At 39.6% G+C, this 22,792-nt stretch overlaps 2 protein-coding genes across 5 annotated transcripts; one reads left to right on the top strand and one right to left on the bottom strand.

Moving 5' to 3' along the window:
- Positions 1–669: 669 nt before the first annotated feature.
- LOC105702795 (condensin complex subunit 1) lies at positions 670–7,917 on the bottom strand. The gene is made up of 20 exons (XM_012430644.2): positions 7,414–7,917; positions 7,146–7,280; positions 6,850–7,028; positions 6,629–6,771; positions 6,462–6,543; positions 6,326–6,388; positions 6,016–6,249; positions 5,608–5,940; positions 5,220–5,394; positions 4,776–5,080; positions 4,310–4,702; positions 3,959–4,197; positions 3,772–3,892; positions 3,298–3,597; positions 3,071–3,201; positions 2,369–2,623; positions 2,022–2,294; positions 1,808–1,950; positions 1,382–1,729; positions 670–1,245 (listed from the first exon to the last, which is right to left on the bottom strand). Exons 1-20 carry the CDS (start codon positions 7,529–7,531, stop codon positions 1,103–1,105), a joined length of 4,113 nt encoding a protein of 1,370 aa, XP_012286067.1. The 5' UTR covers positions 7,532–7,917; the 3' UTR covers positions 670–1,102.
- A 693-nt stretch (positions 7,918–8,610) lies between these two features.
- LOC105702794 (girdin) lies at positions 8,611–15,572 on the top strand. 4 transcript variants are annotated; one of them, XM_012430641.2, is made up of 25 exons: positions 8,611–8,915; positions 9,009–9,047; positions 9,131–9,288; positions 9,378–9,466; positions 9,543–9,852; positions 9,954–10,067; positions 10,154–10,341; positions 10,426–10,507; positions 10,589–10,767; positions 10,843–10,969; positions 11,044–11,170; positions 11,286–11,620; positions 11,694–11,975; positions 12,044–12,150; positions 12,254–12,445; positions 12,565–12,721; positions 12,802–12,984; positions 13,077–13,364; positions 13,432–13,632; positions 13,707–13,852; positions 13,967–14,059; positions 14,136–14,199; positions 14,298–14,406; positions 14,473–14,585; positions 14,655–14,918. In XM_012430641.2, exons 3-25 carry the CDS (start codon positions 9,238–9,240, stop codon positions 14,916–14,918), a joined length of 3,801 nt encoding a protein of 1,266 aa, XP_012286064.1. In that variant the 5' UTR covers positions 8,611–8,915; positions 9,009–9,047; positions 9,131–9,237. The 4 variants fall into 4 exon arrangements, with proteins under 4 accessions (XP_012286064.1, XP_012286061.1, XP_012286062.1 ...); XM_012430638.2 differs by having other exon boundaries at positions 8,611–9,047; positions 14,655–15,572; XM_012430639.2 differs by lacking the exon at positions 9,009–9,047 and having other exon boundaries at positions 8,611–8,949.
- The last annotated feature ends 7,220 nt before the right edge of the window (positions 15,573–22,792 follow it).

Here is a 22,792-nt window from a genome sequence, read left to right as displayed (position 1 = left end):
CTCGTAGATAAGGACGGACCCTATATCCTAGCTCTGCCTCCGTTACGACCAACCCCCTTCTGACGCTCCTCGCCTTGGCCCCGTTCCAGCGATGGACACGAGTCGCGCCCGAATCCAATCAAGAAGTCGAACCATCGAATTCGGTAACCTTTACCCGGTCATCCCGGACAATTTGCTAATGTAACATCGTACACGAGCAGCTATCCGACTTAAGGCAAAATGAAACCCCTCTCAAATCAGTCGACTCGAACAAGACACTTTTTTTTTAAAGGTACTGGATAGAACTGCCTGAAACTTTGATACGTTACTCGTGAGCACCTAGGAATAGTCTTGACACTTTCAAAATTTGGATTGTTTCTTTAAATTGTTTAACTCAGCCCAGAACTCAGAACAGAACCAAAAGGACGTCGAGCTCTCACATTTCGATCGGTATACAATTATTGAAGGCTCTAATATGAGAAACGAAAGGGTCAGGACAATTGTAAGACAATTTAGAACACCCTGGTAATCGAGAAACTCGCATTTGAACGGGATAATATGACTCGCATTTGAACGGGATAATATGACTCGCATTTGAACGGAATATACGTGGTATTCTGCGTGTATTACGCATTGAATTTATTATGCAGTAGCAATAAAAAATGAATTTATAGCAAGTTATGGATTATTTTGAACTTCGTAAATAAATGATTCTCTAAATTTTTATATAGTTATGAGTTTTCTTTTGCAATACTTTACACCTTATAAACATAATGTAAGTGACAAGGTACAAATATTGCGTTAGCCTAATCTTCATTTCTCCAACTAGAAGAATACTCTTCAAAATCAATCAAATATACGCTCTTGTACCCTCACACTCTTTCTTTCGCACTTACGTATAGAACACATCTTAACATACCGTCTAATGTTAATATGAAGATGCAAAAGAAATAATTGATCTTAGTTTTGTAAAAATAACACCTCTAAAAATATTTATAAATTGACATGACTATGTTTATAAGCATTTGTACGATACTCTGCTGAAGTGAACTCGATATCGAATATCTCGCCATCCAGCACACTTTATAATAGAAGAATTGCAACGGGTCTTACGTTATTTGTTTCAGTCTTTTGTACTCGATGACCTGAGCGTTCGATGCGTTCTTGCTGGGGTTTGTTCAGTGATTGTACGTCGTTTCTTTAATGCCGGAGATGAACTGCTCCTCGAATTCCTATTGCCCTTTAATCTTTGAGACACTCTTGTCGCTAGTAAAAGGAAAATTGTAATAATTCAACAACTTTTTCCAATGAAATTCTTTCATACTGGAAATATTGTTTATGTTTGAGCGGTTCATTGTAATTTTCATCCGAGAGTAATGAACGAATGCAAAGATTATCGTACCACTCGTAACTGCATCTGCATCTATATTATCGCTGCCTGAAAGATTTTCATCGTCGTCATCGTCTTCGACATCATTCCTTGAAACTCTACTTTTAGCTTTAGATTTCTTTTTAACAGTATTCAAACGCGGAGTTGGAGGAGGAGGCATTATATCAGCGTCGTTATTATCGGTGTCGTTCGTTTCCTTTAACATTTCTTTAATTTTTTCTTCCATTTCTAGGCACGCCTCTTTTGTTTCTGGTTTCCTCTTGCCATTTTGGTCTATTATACTTTTCAAAGCTTTCTGAACATACGTATAATGAATTTTGTCCTTCAAGAATGGCAGATTGTGAATTAATCGCTTGATACCTAAAAGCAGATGACAAAACGAAGAGAAACATTTATACTACAACGTTTACGGATTTTGTGTAGCTACTCAATACTCACTTTTAGCATTAAATGTTAAAAGGGATAGACAATACGATAAATCTCGCCATTGACGCTGTGTAGTGGCCAACTTAAAACGCGTGGACAATTTCTCAACGATTATATCGACTTGCTTGTCCTTCTGCATGAGTCCCAGAATGAATCTACAAATAAATTCGTGATAATAGATATTTCGGAAATAATAAAACGGAAGTGCATATTACTCTTCGCTTACTTAAAAATTTCTTGAAAGTTGTCCTCGTTCAATTTAAGTTCAGAACTCGACAGACAGGATAGAATGTCGGGCAACACGTTGAGTAGAGTGTTGCCCTTCTGAGAAAGGTTCATGAAGAGCATTTTGGTCTCTTCTCTAATTTGAGGATCTGGATCTGCTATACAAAGGGCTAACTCTGCGACTTGTCCTCTTACGCGCACCATCTCTCTCAGTATCAAATTTGATAACATTTTCACGCAAGTAATTCGAACTCCGACATCTTCATCTCGCAGCCTGTTGAGAGTTCAGGGCATTTTTCATAAAATCATTTCTCTTAATGAAATAATTTATACCGGTAACTATCTAACCTTCCGTAAATATGACTCGTCCATGGTTCCACTTGATTGGGAAATCTAATAGTTAAATCCGTCAATCCTATGAGTATATTAGATCTAACTCCAGAGTACGAAGATCGCTGTAATATTGTTATTAATAGTTGCAGATGTTGCTCGCAGAAGGTGGAGCTTACGGTCATCATTTTACTCAGGGCAAGAGCGGCAGCTGCTTGCAACTCCTCGGTTTTATATATATCAGGATGCCGGCAAACTTTTAGTACGAATGGGCTGGTAATACACACATGAGACGAATATAAAAAGAACATTAAAAGATGAGAGATAAATAAATAAATAGCAATTGATATTCATAAATGGGATTGTTACATGAACTTGATTAAATTAATGTAGATCTTGAGGGTTACACGACTGTTCTTTATGTACGAAATGACTTCTGGGTGGAAGTCGTGCGTAAATGTACCGCCTTACCGACATTTCGCCTGTAGTGAACATCATCAGGGCTAAGACACTGATGTAACTGGTGTAAAAGTATTACTCTGATGTAACTCATGCAATTGCATTACATCAGTGCCTCCCAGCCCTGAAGATGCCCGCCGCAATAAAGCCAAAACGTCGGCAAGACCATAAATTTACGATTCCCACGCGCAAGCCAACTCGTACATAAAATAAATACGGTTCATTGACATAGCCAAGAGACATTTTACTCGCGTTACTTACACAAATTTTGTTAGTAATCCATTCCCTGTGACGACAGTGTTTTCAAGGACATGGTTAATTTGTTCTGCTTCTATATCAACAGTTGCTCCAAGTCCCAAAGCTTCCTCACCATTATCTTCTATGTAACTCATCTATAAAGAAGATGGGTAATGTAACACTACATATTTCAGTTTAAAGTATCATTGAACTAAAAGTAAAAAGTGTAGATAACGTAAAAATAAACTAACTTCTTTATTACGCAAAGACAAGTCAGCACTGACAGATGTCGCCAATGTTGCTAAGCTTACATTAGCCGATGAAGGTTGTCCTGAAATACTATTTCTTTTCTGTTTATTAACATTTTTTCGTTTTAACGCCTTGTAAACAACGGTATCCAAAAATACCAAATGTCTGATAGCAACGTGTCCAACAATGTGAAGTAATCTTGCAGTCAAAGATGCAGATACAACTCGACCTTCCTTTGATTCATATTGTGATACCACTTTTTGTAATACGTATTTTATTAATACATCCGGTTGAACTGCTAACTAAAGTACCAGAAAAATTAAATGTTTAACACCACAGGTAATATTACACGGTACAGTTGCAAAGCCCTTAAAGGATTTCTACATTCCACGTATTATCTTTTGAAACAGATTAGTGAAGTCTGTAATTTGATATAGCTTGTATCTTTAATCAAATTATTTTAGATTATATCTTACGTGATATATAACGTTGATGGAATTTGTGACAAACGTGACATAACCACGTTCCTTCGTGTTCACAAATTGGTCTATCAGAATTTCGGTTACCCGCTTGATGATCTCGTGATTATTTTCCAGTCTGTAAAAACCTTTCTTATCAATACTTTTGCAATTTCTAATATATTTAAAGGCACGAAACTACTACCTTTTGAATGAGTTTGTTGCATCATCAACCTTGATTTTTAATAGTGCTTTGCATGTATCATTAACGAAGTACAAATCGTTTAATGATCGTGGGCCTAGGCCCACATTAATTAAGGTCTCGAGATTACTTGTTATGATTTCTGGATTGTTTCGAGCCACCATGGTTACTAACATAATAGCCGCTTGACTGTCCACCGTCGTTGCACCAGGCAATTTCATCGAATAAATTTCCCACATCACCTGTTTCGTCGCAATGGAGATCCAAAAGTAATGGAATGCTTAAATTAATTTTATTGATAACTACCCAGTGATACAGCTGCACTTTATAAAAATAAAGGTGACAAAAACTTACCTGAAGAACTGTGGAATTAATATCACCATTTGTATGCCATGCAGTCATAAGTTGAGCAAGAGCAGGAGTTTCTTTTGGTTCGAGACTTTTTAACAATTTGATTAATGACCCAACAGCAATGATTACTCTTTGACGTTCAGATTGGTTCGTCTCTTTTTTTTCTAAGTACAGTTCTTTGTATACTAATATCAAATTGTCACGTACTGATTGATCAGAACTATATATTTGAAACAAAGCCTTACGTATACCTGCCTCTGCATTAGACACATTAAACTGACATGCAGTTCCTAAAAACGTACATGCCTCTATAGCAACGCTTGATGTCCCAGAGTAAAGCAAATTCTCTATCAAAGGTATTGCTTTATCGATTGCTTTGCTGAATTCTAAACAATCCTGGTGATACAAAAATATATTAGTACTGTTTATGATATATTGTAACATACTCCTGACTCCAATTCCGCTTTACCTCCAGGTACTTCACACGCAATTTTTGGTTATTCAATTCCTTCAGTTCTTGTACCTCTGATTCACTTCTCGGGGTATTCTTTTGTGAACTTTCTGACTCCATAAATATTTTATATAGAAATGTTAATAAATTTCTTTCTTTGTCTGCATTTGAGAGATCATCCATACTAGGAACGTCCGGAACATTTTCAATAATAGAGCATAGATATTTCACTGCTTTCAAAATTTGATTAGACAGCAGTAATCGTCTCACCTCTTCAAAAGCAATATCTGTGTCAATGTTTTCTATTTTATCTGGACTATTTTCTGAAAATAATGTATTACTTAATATTAAATAAACTTAAGGAAAAATTGTGAATCTAGGATAATGAACATTAATTGCTGAACAGAATATAAATGGTATTTAAAAAAAAATGGCTATTATATTTATGAAATATAATCCTACCAGTTTGGTTATTTAAAACTTCCTTGACGGCTTTTTGCATTTCAGGAAGATGCTCGCGTAGGAACTCTGATCTTTCATCATTTCCTTCAGAACTGGCAGTAATAAATTTTTTTTGCATTTCTGAAAGCTTTTCCTTGTTGACAGACAACTTTCTTGAAAACTCATCTTGGTTTAACTGTAATATATATTACAAATGATACCAAAGCAATGTCTTAGATTTAAACAATTAACACATTCTCTACCATGGTATGATAGACAAACCACCACCATGGCCTAAACTTTTCTTAATGCATTCAAAACTGTAAACAAATAAGTAACGCTCGACTCTCGCCAAGAATTGAAACATGGCATATATGTAACGCTGGTAGTAAACGTATTAAATACCTACCACAGCTGCAAGTGGGTTAATCTGTAACATTGCTCGTAAAAACTGAAGAGCTTGTTTGCGAACGTTTGCACTTTTGTCTTCTAATCGTAAAGTTGTTGCATGGATCAGTCGTTTTTGTCTATTCAATGGAATTGCACGTTCACAGCACAAATTCTGCAAAATTTGAAGAACTTTGGACCTAACGTGGGCATTGTAATCTAACAGGTGTTCTTCTATGTTGTTGAAACATTCATCACGTTTTTGTTTGTCTGTGCGTTCAAGATCTTCATCTGTTAATGCCTTCGTTATAACCGTTCCAAGTACACTAATTATTCCACATCTTATGCTGTAGCACTAGAATCATTAATAACATGAATTGATGAGACCTGATAATTACATATTCTTGATTAAGTCGACACACTATCTCACTTCATTCTGTAGATGATCCATTATATCATCAATAATAGAAACAATTAATTTTGGTTCAGTGGTAGCCATAGTATCAAGGAATACTGCCAAATTACGACCCTCTGATTCTTGAAATTCACATTGATCAATCTCTCTCATTATTTCTTTTAACAACAATTTATTTCCACATTTGGAAACCATGTGCATGACACCTATGCCTAATGGCGCTGCTATTGTATCATATATTTTTATTAACTGAAATAAAGTCATTAAGTAAAGATCGTTTTATATTGACTTGCGATTCTTTATTCTATTATAAATATGTACATACCTGTACAATTCTTATAGAACAGCTTATCCCATAATTATAGTTTTTAATAAGTGTTCCCAAAATCTGAAATAGCATAATAAAATTGTTTTACACTTAAAATTTTGGTTATTAATTTATTATAAAAATAAAGACTTACTTCAAAGACTGTATTTACTACAATTTTTTGTTTTATATCTTTGCTTCGTTCTAAGATTTTGTAACACATTTGAGAAAATGTTCTGTAAAATATAATACAAAAGGTACATTAAATATGTAATACTATATTATATATTAGCAGAAAAAAATGAACTTTAATTTTCTAACCCAATAAATGAATCCTCAACAATTGGGGGATGCCACAATTTCACTAAGGGAATTTGAAGCCAACGGTATATCATATGAAATATTTTTTCCCTGCGAATTTCCCATTCTTCTTCGATGTCTGATTTCTTTGTAGTATTTTTCCTCTATTTAATATGAATAATTGAAGTTTCTGTTATGTACTTAGCTATATGTTTAAATATAAAAAATCATTTAGATTATACCTTTTTGAAAGTGTTTTGAACGATATCTTCTTGAATGTGTTCTTCGATGTAAATCGTATATGAAGATAATAAGTATGATAACATCTTGTTGATACATAATAACTCCTGTCGTTCTTCATGATCTAAGTTAGTTTCACGACTATAAGCTTCTTCCAAATCCCTTATCAATAATTCTGAAGCTGTAAATTAAGTTATTCAAAAATCATACAGATAATATTTAAAATGTAATAACAAGACAAGGATGCTTCAGACAAGGAACTCACGTAGAAAATAAGCAATAAAATCACAATACATACCTTTAAAGATTCTGTCAAAGGCACGAATTGTAATTGGTAATTTTAGTTTATTGTCATGTAATAATATAGAAAAGAAAGTGTCAAAGTGCTGTAAAATAAATTTAGCTCCACTTTCTTGAACCGCAGATCTTGCAGCTGTTAAAAAAGGTTTCCATTAAAAAATGTTATTTTTCTCCTTGGTGTACACGATTATCTGTACCAGTTAAATTCCATTTTACTCTACGATGTAATATGTACTTGATGAAATGTGAAATATCTGATATCTTACCATCAAGTGCTTCTCCTACTGCATGTAATGGGACTAAATTTTTCACAGTATATTGTCCACAGTGCGATTCTAATAATTCATCTTTCCTTAGAGGAATCAAAAAGTCCAGCACTGTCATTTTAATTACAAATTAAAATATTTGTAAACTGTTATGATAATTATTTACGACAATTAGGCGATTCAATGGTCTATTGCACAAGTGTAATCACGTCAAACAAATTTTCCATAGAAGTGCACATACTAATTCACTTCAAATCTTCGATGGAACACAATACATTGGCTGCTATGACAAATTTTGAGAATATTCTTGCAGACCACGACTCTTTATGGATAAAGATAATATATATTTATCAGTATACATAAAATCCTCATCAACTACTGATATGGTGATTGTTTAAGAACTTTTTGTGTCACCCTAATTCGTATTAACGATATTTGAATTAAACCGAATTATATTCAGTAGCTAATAACCTATCTCTCACGACGCCGTTATTTCGGTTTCACGTAACGTACGAAACGCGCGTTATATTTGATTCAAATCGGAAGCCTTAGGCCGATATGTCATTAACGCTACAGCAGAAGCGACGAAGCGACGAAACCTCCCTATTCGTTCGTATCTCTACACCCAATCAGAATCTCTTATTTGCGTTTCGTAGCTCCGTCGTTTGCCACCGTAGCTCAAATGAAATATGGGCTTGACATCGATATTTCATTGACCACGTCTCCATCGGTCTTCTAAATCCAGGATTTATCGAGTCCAGATCCAGTAAATCGGACGTCTTCATCGCATTAATAAATACGCAGATTTGATTTTAAACACTGAAATATATGGTAAACTCGCCACGCTTAAGGTGATATGAAAGAGTCTGCATATATATATGAGAAGTTAAGTTAAAGTGTGATACTGAGAAGTTAAATAGTGGTGAAAGTATTTTCCGAATTAGATGTACTGATTCATTTCAAATTTTAATCTCTGATTTGGCAGAGATGAGTTGGGAGATGCCATAATGGTAAGCCACCACCGTCAACTGCCGCATGGTATTACCATCACGAATACGTGAGCCGCCAACGGCAACTGGTAGATGGCACAGCCATCGCGATTGCGCGAGCCCCTACCAGAAATTCGTTGCGCCGCCCTTGGGGGCAAAAAACGGTGAAAGCTAACGTACGAAATCAGAGGGCAGCACACGGTGCGATCGCGCGACCCTGCCCGTGAGCAATCACCCAACTCATCTCTGTCTCTGCTCATATCTGTTACTATTTTCTGCCTATAGCTTTTCCAATAATCTATCGAGTTCCGTATCTCTGCCACTGTATTTTCTATGATAACTAAAGCGATCGCAAGTGCTGTCAGCTGGCGATGTGACTCGTTTGCCGAGTTTGTTTCGGAATATGGTATTGAGTGATCAACTTGAAAGATTATAAAATAGTAAAATAAGTTTCAAACGAACCGATCAGCTGTCTTGAGCGTCAAAGTATTATTGTCGTCGAACAAAGAAAATGTACGAGGTGCTTCAGAGGGATCCGCAGGCAAGGGTTCGTCCGAAGCGTAAACAATACTGATTCCTTTAACCAGTCACTTTTCCTTTTATTAGTTGCATCTAAGGAGTTCATTCTCTGTTAAAAAAAAAACGGTAAATTACTGACTATAGCAAAAAATGTACAAATTATTTAAGAGTTTACATTATTTTAATATTGTGTTCGTTTGAATAAGCAGAGAATAGGCTTAAAAAGTTGGGATAACAAGATTTTAACTGTTGCGGGTTAAAAATGGCTGTAATAAGTAGATGATTATCAAGAATCTATTACGATCTGATAGAAAAAATGGCATCTTCAGAAATAGACGAACTCTTAGCTGGTTCCTTAGTAACTTGGGTAAGCATAACATCTGAGGATGCATTATGAACAAAATTTTGAAGCACGTTCGTGGAGTGTTGTTTAATTATTATTTTTTACATTGGTAGTTTACAAGTTGTCTGGAGGACCCAGATTCGTTAACTAATTACGAGGATTTGGTGGATGGAACATTGTTACATAGTGTCTTTCTACAAATGTAAGATTCTTAGTATCACACTGTCTTTACATAAAGGTATACCAGTAATATATTGAAAACAAATTTTTACATTTAGTGATCCAGAACCGCTTCATGATAGTGTAATACCTAGCAATGGAAATCCAGTAATTAGAGCAAAGAATCTAGAGATAGTCGTTGGGAATATGAAACAGTTTTATGAAGAAGAATTGGGGCACTTAGTGCTGAAATTGCCAGACACTAAAAAATTAGGCAAAGAGCCGGAATTGTACATCGCAGAAATAAAACTATTGCTCCTCCTGCTCTTGGGTTGTGCAGTGCAATGTCCCAATAAAGAGAAATTTATCACGAATATTAAAAAATTGAATGTTGACACACAGCTTGCAATTGTAGATTGTATTAAGCAGGTATGTCGTATTTTGTATAAAATTTTATTTTAGGAATAATAATTATACTTAATGTAAATCGTGTAGTTGTCTCTTTGCAAGAGTACTTTTCCAATTAATAGGTCACTGATCATCAAGATATCGTAATAACTCAAGATTCTATGGAGAATGTGAATATGGGTATTGTATTTACGCAAATGAAGAAGTTAATGCAGGAAAGAGATTTGTACTGTGAGGTAGGTGTTTACTTTAAATTCATACTTGAGTAAGATGTACATTATTCACAGTTTCATAATAAATACTAAAATTCTTATTATTTTAGAAATGGAAAAATGCAGTCATCATTGGCAATGTTGAAAGAAATGATTCTTCAATTAGCGTGGAAGTAGAAGAAATAAGTAAAGTTCAGCAAACTAATTCAATTACTAAATCAGAAAGAGAAAACAGTCACCATTATGCTGTGGAGTTAGCGGATTGGAAATCAAAAGTTAGAAAACAGCGACAAGAATTGTATGTGTCCAAAACAAATTTCGTAGAAGAATTAAATGATCCATTTATTCATGCATTTTATCGTATGATCTTTTATGTCATTAGGGAAGAGAAGACGGAATCACTGCTTGAATGTAAAGAGGAGTTGGAACATAATAAAACGCTTTTAGTAAAGTTGAAACAAGAGGTATGAATAGTCATTAAAACTACTTTCGGTTCAGTAATAACAATATTCTTATTAATAATACTTGTGTTATAATTATTCTAGAATCAAGAACTTATGCATGAAGCTCGTACAGCAAAATCATATAGAGATGAACTGGATGCTGTCATCGAGAGAGCAGAACGTGCTGACCGTTTAGAAATGGAAGTTTCGCGATACAGAGAGAAACTTACAGATATTGAATTTTACAAAACAAGAATTGAAGAATTACGAGAAGATAACAGGTAAATTAACACTTACAAACAATGAAAATTTCACTTTTAAATGTAAATCTAATAATTTTGGTACGTATCTTTCAGAGTGTTAATGGAAACCAGGGAAATGTTGGAAGAGCAATTAAGTTCTTTGAGACGACGCGCCGACAAGGTTTTAGAACTTGAGGCTGAAATTATAAAGTATAAGCAACTTCTAAACGACATGGCATTGGTGAATACATTATAATCAAACTATTGTATTAACATTACCGTTTACCATTTGACAAATTTTATATTAATGTTTAGGAAAGGGCAGCAGATAAAGAAAAATATCAGGAATTATTTGAAGAAAATTCTCAGTTACATCGATTAACAAAAGCTGCAGCAAGTGAAGCTGCTCTGTCCGGCTCCGTTAGTGATCCAGAAGATTCAGGTATTTTTCTTATAAACAACGATATAGTTGCAGTATATTTAGAGAAACCCCGAAATCGCTGGAATCAACGAAACTTAAAATTATAATATAAAATCGGTTGTGTTTCACATTTTAGTGGATACCGACAATAGGCTATCTGAACAGTTAACGAACAATGCTCAAACGCGGGCACTTAAGCTGGAACTGGAAAATCGACGTTTAATTACCCTAATCGACTCCCTCAAGGAAAATTCTTTCCATGAAAGTTCTACGCGTGTTCTCGAGTTGGAGAAGGAGAAAAAGAAACTTTCACTCAAAATTGATTCGTTAAACGACAACTGCGAGCGACTCTCCCAGCAGAACTCCGACTTGGAATTGGTTTGCAAGCAGGCTTTGGAAGAAAACAAAAAACTTCAGAATTCCCTTCAGAGCCAAAAGGCGTCTTTTGAAAAGCAACAGCAAGAATTTCAGGTATAAGATTTGATGTTTATTTTATTTATCCCCTTCTTTATCATCATGTGCTCAATTTTTGAATTGGTTTCAGGCTCAGCACATGAAAAATGTGGAGATGGAGAAGAATTATGATACCGCAGTCAAAGAGAAACAGCGCGTTCAGTCTCTCTTAGGAAGTGTCCAGAGACGAGCGGATGATCTCGAGCGTTCTCTGGAAACCGCGAATCAAAAAATTGAAGAATTAAAAGCTGTACAGAATTGCGTTAATGATGCAAATGCAAAGTGTGCTGATTTAGAATCAAAACTAATTATACTGGAAAAAGAAAAGGAATCTGCACAGCGTGATATACATAGGTATCGCGAGACAATTGAGGTAAGAATAAAAATGTACTAAATGTTGAATTTTCACTGGTATTTAAATGCATTTAATTTACAATGCAGGAAAAAGACGTTGCTCTGGATAAAGCAACGAACACAATTGAACTCCTAGAACGAAGAATAGCCCAACTCGAACAAGAGGTTGACAATTCGGTAACACAAATAACTAGGTATACTTTCTATAGTAATTTACTTATTAATCAATATATTTTAATTCAATACCGTGGATTTTTAGTTCCTGTAACGTTTATATATTTTCAAATACTTTCTTAGGTTGCAAGAGATTGAAAGGTCTAGTAAGGAATTAGATTCAAGAGCAGCCATAGACAGGGAAACATTAGAAACATTACAGTCAAATTTGGTGGCCGAAAAATTAAATACCCAGCAATTATATACGGTCCTTGAAAAACTTGGGTTAAATGTCGACGTGTTGCTGTCTCTTCCCCCGGACGACATCCTAGAAAGGTTATTATTTCTTAAGCTTACTGGATTAACTTTTCTGATGTTCCTGCGTTAAAGATTTGGGCTTTTCCTTTCGTGGAAGTATTTTTTAACTTCATCTTATCCATTACAAATTTCCAAAGGATCGCAAAAATCCCAGAGATAGAAAATTATATTAAAAAGTCGATAACACCTGAGAGTTGTAACTGTAACCAAGGAGCATCTGAATCGGAGAACATTATATCAAAAGAGGATGCAATGAGGAATGATAGCTTACAAGAGACTGTGGAACTGCTGAAGGTAATAATTTAGAAGTGGAAAGTCGTCCAGTCATTGTTCAAAATTAAACGTATCTCGTTTGGCTTTTGTTTTTTTTTCAGAAAGAACAAGAGAATATGCAAATCAAACTGACAGCCACTCAGTCAGCCTCAGAGAATCTTCTATCCGAAAATGCGAAGCTTCAGGTTTATGTAACCACATTGCAATCTCAAAGCACTTCCCTAGCTTCTCAACACACTGCTCTTCAACTTGCCAATTCACAACTCGTCGCGGAAAAGGAAGAGGTAAGAACTCCTTGACTCGTATAAATCATTAGATTTTTTTTTTTTAAATAATTTCTAGTCTTTTATTAACTCTAATAATTTTTTCGTTCCAGCTTTTAAAGGAGCGCACTGCTCAACAGCGAATGCATTCACAGCTCGTACATGACCAAGTTACATTGCAAAGGTTACACGAACAGCTTAACAATGAGTACGAAAATTTGCTGCAGGAACGAGAACAACTGAAAACGAATCTCAGAGATGTGAAGAATGAGGCTAGAATATCGCGCGAGAGTTGCGAGAGACTTGAGAAACAAAACAAAATTCTACAATCCGAAAGAGAAACCTTAATCAATAATGCAAAAAGTTTGAATAATTTAAGAGGCGAGCATTCGAAATTAAAGGTATTACGATATTGCTTGTGCAAGCAAGATGTCTGCGGCATTCATTTTAATATGTTTATGCTCGCAGGATGATTTTAGAAATTTGTACACTGCCATGGAAAAATTAAAGTGCGAGTACAAGAACTTGCAAGAGGACTATAAGAAAAATAAAATTGAAGTCAACCGATTGAGTTTGAAACAAACGGAAATGCAGGGAGAACTGAGCAGCAAAGATGAGCGCTGTTCGAACTTGGAGCTTCAAGTCAGTAAACTGAATCAACGGTGCGAGGTAATGAGTATTTCTGTACTTGTTAATTTAGCACGCCTGCCTACTTATCGTTAATAATTTAACTGGAAATTTAGATGCTACTGCAAATGAATTCTGGCTTGGACAACGATAGGCGATCTTTAATGGAGCATATTAGTCTGCTCTTCAGTCAATATCACGAGCTCTTAACCCATTCTCTTGATGACAAGGAACATTATCATATGGAAGAGAAAATGTACACGTATGTATTAATTTATTAAATAAGTTATACCGGTACGCAATTGGATTTTAAACAATTTTTCAAACTATTGCTGACTGTTAAATATATGACATGTATATTTTTTTTTTATTACAGAGATAAGATGAATCATTTGCATCGACAGAAAGAAAAATTGGAGGAAAAAATCATGGAGCATTACAAGAAGCTAGAAAGCTGCTCCACTAAAAAGTAAGTGGCTTTGCAAATGTTTTATTGCCCATAAGTTTACCAGTGCTGTACTGACATTGTAATGTATTTAAATCAGGAAAAGCTTTGGGGCAAGTCTTGTGCGAAGAGTCAGAAAAGCTGGGTCTGGTCTGCTCAATAAGGTGAGGAATCACATTTATAATAAATTAATAAAATACAGTATAATATTATTCTGAACAAGTATAGAATATTATTAGTTTTTATAAATTCTTTCCTAAAGAATCGACGTTCCTGGGCTGAGGATTCTAAACAGTCAGACGGGAAGCCAGACGAATCCGAATCAGGTGGAAACGATTCAGATGCGAGCAATGACGATCACAATTTGTCAAGTAAGTAATGTCGATCATTAAGTGCTATTAGAAAGACAATAACATTGGAACGATCGTTGGTTTCAGAAACAGCTGAAAGTACCGACCTTAGAAGTGAATCTTTAGTTCTGGGTCACCCCGGAACTAGAAGAACCGTTTATTACACGGACGATTCGCCGTCCTCCGCTACGACCTTAACAGTGAGTACTACAAACAATCGATTTCCGTAATTACTCACAATATCAATCAATCATTTAACTCATGTGAAGCCGGACAAAAGGATGGGAGAGCCTTCACAGTCGCTTCAAGACGAAGTACGACCTAGCCAAGTGGAGCAAAGTACAAGGCCGGAACCAGTGACCGAATCGCGACCTTTTTTAATTTATAACAAAGTGTCAACGGTCATAAACGAATCAAAAAACGTCAACACTTCGATGAAAGATCCAGGACCAGACGAGGTTCTCGTGGACACCCCTACTGACAGAGATCCGAAAACTGGCAGCTCGGTTTGGTACGAGTACGGATGCGTTTAAGCCGTATGTACAGACCAAGACAACTGTATTATATATCATTTTTTTTTGGCAAAACGTGGAAGGCAAAATAATCATTGTCATATTTGCCACTGATATGACCATGGAGACGATCGAGCCTTTTGCCACGATTTGACAAGCATTGCTATCAGAGAGGGGTTTATTTAATTTTTTTCGTCTACCAGATAGCGATAACTAGCATTCGGACCCGTCCAAATAATTGACTTGTTTTGCTAACAGGTAGACGTCGTGTGCATACAGTACTTAACGAATACGCAAACACGATAGAAAAGTATTATTTATACTAAAGACTTCCGCGTGTCATAGTTTGTAAGGTGTCGATATTTTTTTTTTTTTAAAGTAGAATGGACGAACAAAACATATAAACGTATCACTACCCGTCTTCGCGTGCAAATGTTTAACGAGGGTTGTAGTGCTTCCGTAGTTCCTAAGAATCGTACGCCGAGTAACCTCGAATGATCACGCCAAGTAATTCGATGCTTCTCAGATTCGAGTAGGCGGTCGGATCGCGATTCGTGTCCTAGACCTTTTTTTTTTTAATCATTTTATACAATTTTACAAAGCGAAACACCGCATTTTACATGTACATTTCCGTTGTGTGTAGTCTTAGCCTTGTGCTCGTATTGAATTAATCTTTGCGGCTCTTGTAACAATAATAATGCAATTTTTCTATTACGAGATTCTATTTTTCTCCTCTTTCCAGACACGTGGGACTAAAGTAATATTTTTTCAAGTTTATTCTTAGAAGTACTATTTTTATTATTTCACTCGGGAGTGAATAAATTTGCATTGATCTTCGACGCGACATGAAAACTGATCCACTATTAATATGCGCGAGGAAGACACGCGTGCCTGCCCGTCCATTAAAGGGTTTCGTTTTTTTCCCCAAACTTTTTTTCCCGACATTTGCCCTATCTTCTCACGAGACCTTGGTCAAAAAACTGCCCATTGGCAGCTCTACCCCTTTCGAAGGTTCCCAGGCTCAGACAATTTGCATGTCTCGCTCTCATCCGAAGGATTGAACCCTCCCTACGGTATTCCCGACTTTTGTCTTTTTTTTTCCTTACTTCGTTCGCCTCCATACCGCGCTTAGATATCGAAGCTTTCGCGTGAGAATGAGAACGTGACCGTGAATCACTTTAGCCTAAAGAATGCAAAGACGATGCAGAGTCGAAACGAGGGTAATAATGGCTCGTGTCTACGTGCAAGTAAAACTTGCGAGAGCTGCTCTCAGAGAGTTCTTGCCATCGTGCACACGATTTTGCGAGTGAGCTTGCGCACAAAATTGCACTCTCCCGCAAGCTCGTGTACACTGAAAAAAATTCCCATGTAAATTTACACCCTAGATCATTGGTTATTTTGATGCCACTATTAACACTAGAATTACCAAGACCAGTAAAAATGACTGGTTTCAAATGGCCCATCCTATACAAAAAAAATCCGCCGGTAGTTCTAATGTTAATAATGTAAAATTACATTGCTGGGTATTATCACAAACGACATCTAAATTTACCCAAAGAATGTATTTTACGCGGACATTTGGTATGCAAACATACAGAGTATTACATTCAAAGGGTAACTTTACATGTAAAATGTATAATTGGTCTACATTATATTTGTAAATTTGGGGGGTTATCTTCCAATCGGTGATAATATTGATGAGCCTCCCCTGATGGTAACCCAGACGTAAACTTATTAAAACATATTCTATATGAAAACGTAACCATAATTGTAGGACACTTTCCTAGGTAGGTTCTTACGTCTTTCGCGTCAAACGATTGTTCTCAAACGAGAAGACGCGCGGGGATCCCGCGATTGAATTTAGACGACTTCATTGGTAATTTTACATGTCAAATGTTTTGGTTCTACATTATATGTGTAAATTTGGGGGGTAATCTACCAATCGGTGATAATATTGATAGTCCTCATATGGTAACCCAGACGTAAATTGATTAAAACATATTCTACATGAAAACGTAATCATAATCGTAAGACTCTTTCCTGGGTAGGTTCTTACTTCTTTCGCGTCAATTCGATGACACTAGACAGAGGCAAGTCAGCTCCGGAGATTACCTGAATCTTCAACGTCTAAACGCATGCAACAACTAATGATGCGCCATGCCGCGCCATCTATGCTGGACCCGTTTCGACGCGTTTGGCATTATTCGCAAACGAGAAGACGCGGAAGAATCCCGTGATTGAATTTAGACGATTTGATTGGCTAAATTTACGTCCTAATATGTCTTTTTCCGCAGCAGCGTATATTTATCCACATCGATATGTAAATTGACTAGGTAAACCGTAGATTTACATGCATGGGAAAGGTCTTACATGCCACGAGAAAAATTACAACGTAATGTTACATTTAATTCAAGTAAAAAGGCAGGAATGCAGGAAATATATAATGTCCCGGGCATTTATACATTCTCTGATTTGTAATTTTTCCATTTGACGTTTTTTTATGTAAAATTTCAATTACGTAGAGCGTAAAAATGTATGTAAATTTCCATCGATTTTTTTCAGTGCATCCGCCTGCCTGCTTGTAGAAGTTGAAGGTGCACAAGTCGAGTTCGAATCTACCCTGAAATTCTTGTTGCAAGTTGCGAGCGGATTCGTATGTATCTGGATGTTTCGTTGTATGACACTTTCAATCCCGAATATCTCACACTAAAGCAAAATTGCAGCAAGATACCGTCAACCCGCCAATGCAAGTCACTCTCGTAAGTCGTCTTGCAAAAGCTTGCTAGAGCGACTTGGGGCAAGAAATTTGCTACAAGTTTATTGGTAGTGCATCCGCAAATGCAAGTTGCTCTAGCAAGAAGTGGCACAAGTTCCTTGCACGTGGACACGAATCATAACGATCGTCGCCCGATAATTTATATTTTAACCAATTTCTGTGCTTTTGACTGCGCTATTTTTTACATATTTTCCACAATGTAGCCCTTATAACAGCCGGCAATCGCGCGATTTAGAAAGTGAGAAGTCAAATCGAGAAAGCGCCCGAAGTGACGCGAAAGCCACGGAGAAATTTATATACGTGTTCGGAATGTCAGTCGGGATGCGTTGCAAAAAAAGGTTGTAAACGTCTTCGGCGTGTGTGAAATCCCTACGTTGAAACTTTTCACTCGATATCAACGAAACTGCCATTGAATTCCGAACGATAAGCGAGTTCAAAGCGGCCAAAAGTGGATATTTTCAATCGACCTTCCCCCGGATCCAAAATGGCGGCCGCCGGGCCCATCTCCGATCCGCAACGCGTCACGTGACCGCCGAGTCTCTCCGCCACCGGCTCTTTTTCCTCGATTCAGATGAAATCCGCGGAGCATTACGCGATTTCGAGGGCACCCTTCGCACTTTTCTTTCTCGCCGGATGCTCCAGGCATCCCGACGTGGCTCTCTCCGCATCGCGGCGTTTCCTCTTATGCAAATTCCCGCAAATAAGGGAGAACATTCCCCCTCTGCCTCGTGCCCCTCGCAACGCGGACTTTCTCCCTTTTTCCGGGCTTTCGGGGAGCCGGGGCAAAAAACTCCTCGTTGCAGTAACGGTCCGCCGGCAAAACCCTTTTTCCCGGCGGTTTTTCCCCCCTCCGGTGAAAATAAAAGTCTCCCCCAGCCCCCGCGAGGGGGGTGGTCGTTTGGTCGGCGGGCGCCGTCGGGGGGCGGCGGGAGCGAAAATAAGGCCGATAAAACCCGTGCGGGGTAGCGACGTCGTCGACGACGACGGCGACGCCGGGAGGGAAAAACTCCCGGGGGCGGTCGAGGGAGAGGCGGAGAGAAAAACCGCGAGGGGGCGGGGGACCGGGGAGGGGAAACGAAGCGTCGAAATAGGAGAATTTTAAGGAGTGGTGCCCTCTGGAGGGGAGCTCTGCAAAAATGTCCGCCGCGGTCGACCCCGAGGGGCGGCGCAGGGATTACGAGTTTTCGGATCCGGGGCACGAGGGGCGGGCACGAACCGAACGGGGTACGGAAGGATGTACGAGAGATACGAGAAGCGGCGTATCTCGAGGGGCAAGCTGGGGAGAGCAACAACCGAGATTTTCATTCCCCAAATTTGTAGCTAAAATCGAGGAGATTCGGTTTCGTCTTCGCGGACTCACATTTTTACGGGGGAAATTCTGCCGTTCGAAGTTTCCAGTCCCATGAAAAATGGTGAGTCGGAAATTTGCCCCGATATTCCCCCGACGCTTGCGCGGAGTGGCCTCGTAAACATCGAGACGACGTTAGGAGAAAGAAGCGGATCGCGAACTCGTCCTTCTCTTAATTTCTAGCGGACATGTTTTCTATGGGCTCGGGGCATGGGAGGCGCAGTCGGTACTATAAGTCGGTGGGGTGGGTACTTCCCCCCTCCACTGACCGCTTTTTCCAGGCTCGTCTTCCCTCTCGCTCCCTCCTGTCGCTCCTTCCCTCTTCGTCTCCCGCGGGCAAGTGCAGTCTCCCCTCGCGGTCGGGTCGGTTTTTACTCGCAGCTGCAAGGGCTAGGGTGGAGCGGCGCGGCCCCCCGGGGGTGGGGGTCCGCGCCTCTCCTCTCTCCCCTCTCGCGCCGCGCCGGCCGCGCCGGCCGCGCGGGGAGGGGATGGTCCGTCCGCGAAGCGCGGACCCACTTCCACTAGAGGCGAGAAACAATGTGCGCCCCGCTATCGCGCGACTCACCTCGGCTCGCCTCGGTCTCGGCTCGCCACGGCACCGCCGCTCCCGCGGAGACTTTGAATTCGCCGCGCTTCGGATTGGTCCGCGCGGTCGCCGCTCGCGTGACCTCCCGACGCCGGCCGGCGAGTCCTGCGACACCTCCGTCCCGCGTCGTCCCGACTACCTAACCTCTCCCGGACTCTACCAAAGAACGCCGCTCCGACTTTCCAGTCCCATCTCCCGTTTGAATTTAGCGCGCCTCGCGAATGCGCCGTCAAGACGTGCCCGGCATGCGTCCCGTTCGAGTTTAGACTCAACAGTGACTCTCTGGACATCTACGCCGACTTTAAACGCACTTTTTAAAGGAAGTTCGACCGAACCCGGGTGGAGTGGCTCGGGGATAAAGAAGGATCTCTTCACCTTGGAACGTTCGAATTACCGGAGGGATTTCGGCGCGCATTCGCTATCCGACAAGAAGGGCGGCCTTAAACGTTCCGCCGAGTTTTAGCCCTCGATCCTCGGGGAATCCGTCCCACTTCCGTCCACCGGGATTTCCTGGCCACCCTCGATACATCCAAACCCCGCATCCGACTGTCTCTCTGCATCCCCTGTGTGTGCGTTTGGACCCACCTGACCGGAGTGTGCCTTTGGCTCGTGCATTGACCTTGATCCGCGTTTTCTTTAAGGACTTCGGCGACGCGTGCATGGTTTTGCAGTGTTCACCTATCCTCCTCGATCTACCCCAGGTATTCCCTCCGATAATCGAGGGAACACCCTGCACCCTCGACATCCCGCTTGGCTGCGAAGTATGCATCTACCCCCCTCTCGATCCACGATACTCCGAGGGCAACGGAATAACGATCTCCGAGGGCCATCCGGAGAACCGATGACCACTCGCGTCGAGTAGAGGTGGCGACTCGGAGTTCCGTCGCGCTCGAATTTCCACGTCACCCCGCACGTGCACTCCGACTCGGTCGGCCATTTTGTGCCGCTTGAGGAACCTCCGTAGTTGTCGATTTGCATCCGTTTTCGAGGTTCCTCGAGGTTCCTCGAGGTTCTTCGAGGTTCTTCGAGGTGTGCCGTCTTCGCTGCAAGGCGGGATAGGCGGCGCGAGTCCCGCTCGGATGCAGTAGCGGGGGCTGAATGGGATACGGGCCGGCTCTCCGCTGGCAGCCGAGTAAGACGGTAAGGTCAGGGATGGAAACGCGCGTCGGCGTGTGCGGCGGTCAGTCCGACGAGGCGCCGCGGGGCGTCGCGACTCCCTCGCCCGGGTCCGCTCCCCCTGCCCCCGCGGCCCCCGCCGCCCCCGCCGGCCCCGCCGCGCAGAGCGTCGTCCTAGCCAGTCCGCCCTCCTCGCGGCCCGCGCACCAGACCCCCGGCATCCCCAGGATACTCAGCAGGAACGTCAACGGCACCCGTGAGTACCGCTTTTATTACCTTGTACCTCCCATTTAATCGCGTATAAGGTGAAGTGAAACCCCCCTTAAGGGGGTATTACCGTCTAGAAGCTTGTTTTTAAGTCATTTTTAGGAATTAACTTTGCGAAAACTATCAAACATATAGTGCCGGGGGTTTTGGCGTATATTAAGACATGTTTCAACTAGCTATACAAATTTTTATGAAATTCTTTATCGACATCTATACAAGTTATGCGCTGTTATGTAGGTCGTTGCGGGAGACGCTCGTCCAATCGGGCACACGGGTCGCGGCGATTCTAGTCATTTGAAACGGAAGAACGAAATTTTTTTTATATCTATATGAATGTAGTTATCGTCCGAACTAGAACTAAGTAAGTACGAAATTTTTTATCGGAATCGTAGCTGTTTTAAAATTAAGGTTTCATTTTCCCGGAAAATTGTCAACTAAAATATGAGAGTGGGGCTAAAATGTCCAAGCTATCGGTATCATTGTAGTTCAGACTATAGGTTCCGTCGAAATGTGTGCAAAACCTGAAGTCAATCGACCCAATAGTTTTTGAGAAAAACGTGTGCCCGACTTGAAAAATGTCGTTTCGAGAAAAACGCGTTTAAAGTTTGCCATACATTTAGCACCGATACGGCTGAACGTACGGTGGATAACAACTGATTTGAGTCATTTACCCTTAATTAATCAGCTATACCGGGACCATACAAACCACCTTCCTCAGCTTCAAAAAAAAAATATTGAGCCGCACTCGCTTCTCTAGTGGCGGTAGACGCCCGTCTGTTCGACCGTTGTATACGCTCGTTGTCTCTACCCTTTGCGTATTGTTTTCCGTTAGGGCCGATTTTGATTCCCAATACATCCATAATTTTTAGAATTTGCTTGAATCCTTCATTAAAAATGACGTCATTGAAAATGTCTTAATATGCGTCAAAAACCCCGGCACTATAGGTTTGATAGTTTTCGCAAAATTAATTCCTAAAAATTACTGGAAAAACAAACATCTAGACGGTAATACCCCTTAATATTTTCGAGACACATTCTCAGAACTCATACTATAAAAAAATGCCAAAAAAGAAATCGAATATATCAATCGGGCTAAACATAAACAAAACGTATGAGAGACGTATGAGACTTTTAATGTTCAACCAAACCGTGAAATGGCCCGATGTACGACCGACATTTTATTGTTTATGGCACGCGCTATTGGAATTTAAATCGTAAGGCAAGGGGTTAAATCAGTCGATTCGAATAAGACACTTTTTTTGAAGGTGTTGAATCGAACTGTCTGAAACGTTGGCACGTGACTCCTGAGCACCTAGGAAATATCCTGACACTTTCAAAATTTGGATTTTTTAAACAAATGTTTTAATTTAACTTAGACCAGAACCAAAATGACGTCGAGCTCTCATATTTTAATTGATATCCGATTATTGAAAATTCTGAAATGAGAAACGAAAGGGTCAGGACAATTGTACAAAGGTTTAAAACATTCTGGTAATCAAGAAACTCGCAGTTGAACGGGATAAAGGCAAAAAAGTGTCTTATGCGCTTCTTCTAATACGAGGTCTCGGAGTGAAAATTTAGTTGACATGGAAATCACAGATGGCGCAGGGGGTCCCTCTGCAGTCAATTAGGGCCTCGGAAACCACGAATCCAGGGGATTTGTGGAGTTTTACTTCGATCTCTTAATAATTTTTGTACGAAAACGACAGGTGGAGTATGTCGTTTAGTACAATACCCAATATAATTCAACACAGCTGCCGATATAAAATCGAATGTCGGGAATACAGGTATTTAGGAAAATC

Source organism: Orussus abietinus, unplaced genomic scaffold, assembly GCF_000612105.2.
Source record: "Orussus abietinus isolate OABI.00-Male unplaced genomic scaffold, Oabi_2.0 scaffold117, whole genome shotgun sequence".
In the NCBI taxonomy this organism is placed as follows: Eukaryota; Metazoa; Arthropoda; class Insecta; order Hymenoptera; family Orussidae; genus Orussus; species Orussus abietinus.
This window is presented reverse-complemented; position numbering and strand designations above follow the sequence as displayed.

Coding starts and splice junctions, on each gene's coding strand:
- LOC105702794 (XM_012430638.2), top strand. CDS start 9,238: ATGGCATCTTCAGAAATAGACGAACTCTTAGCTGGTTCCTTAGTAACT. Junction 10,508..10,588: donor TAGTAAAGTTGAAACAAGAG/GTATGAATAGTC, acceptor TAATTATTCTAG/AATCAAGAACTTATGCATGA. Junction 12,985..13,076: donor TCGTCGCGGAAAAGGAAGAG/GTAAGAACTCCT, acceptor TTTTCGTTCCAG/CTTTTAAAGGAGCGCACTGC.
- LOC105702795 (XM_012430644.2), bottom strand. CDS start 7,531: ATGACAGTGCTGGACTTTTTGATTCCTCTAAGGAAAGATGAATTATTA. Junction 6,772..6,849: donor TTCAAAACACTTTCAAAAAG/GTATAATCTAAA, acceptor CATATTAAATAG/AGGAAAAATACTACAAAGAA. Junction 5,395..5,607: donor TTAACCCACTTGCAGCTGTG/GTAGGTATTTAA, acceptor TATATATTACAG/TTAAACCAAGATGAGTTTTC.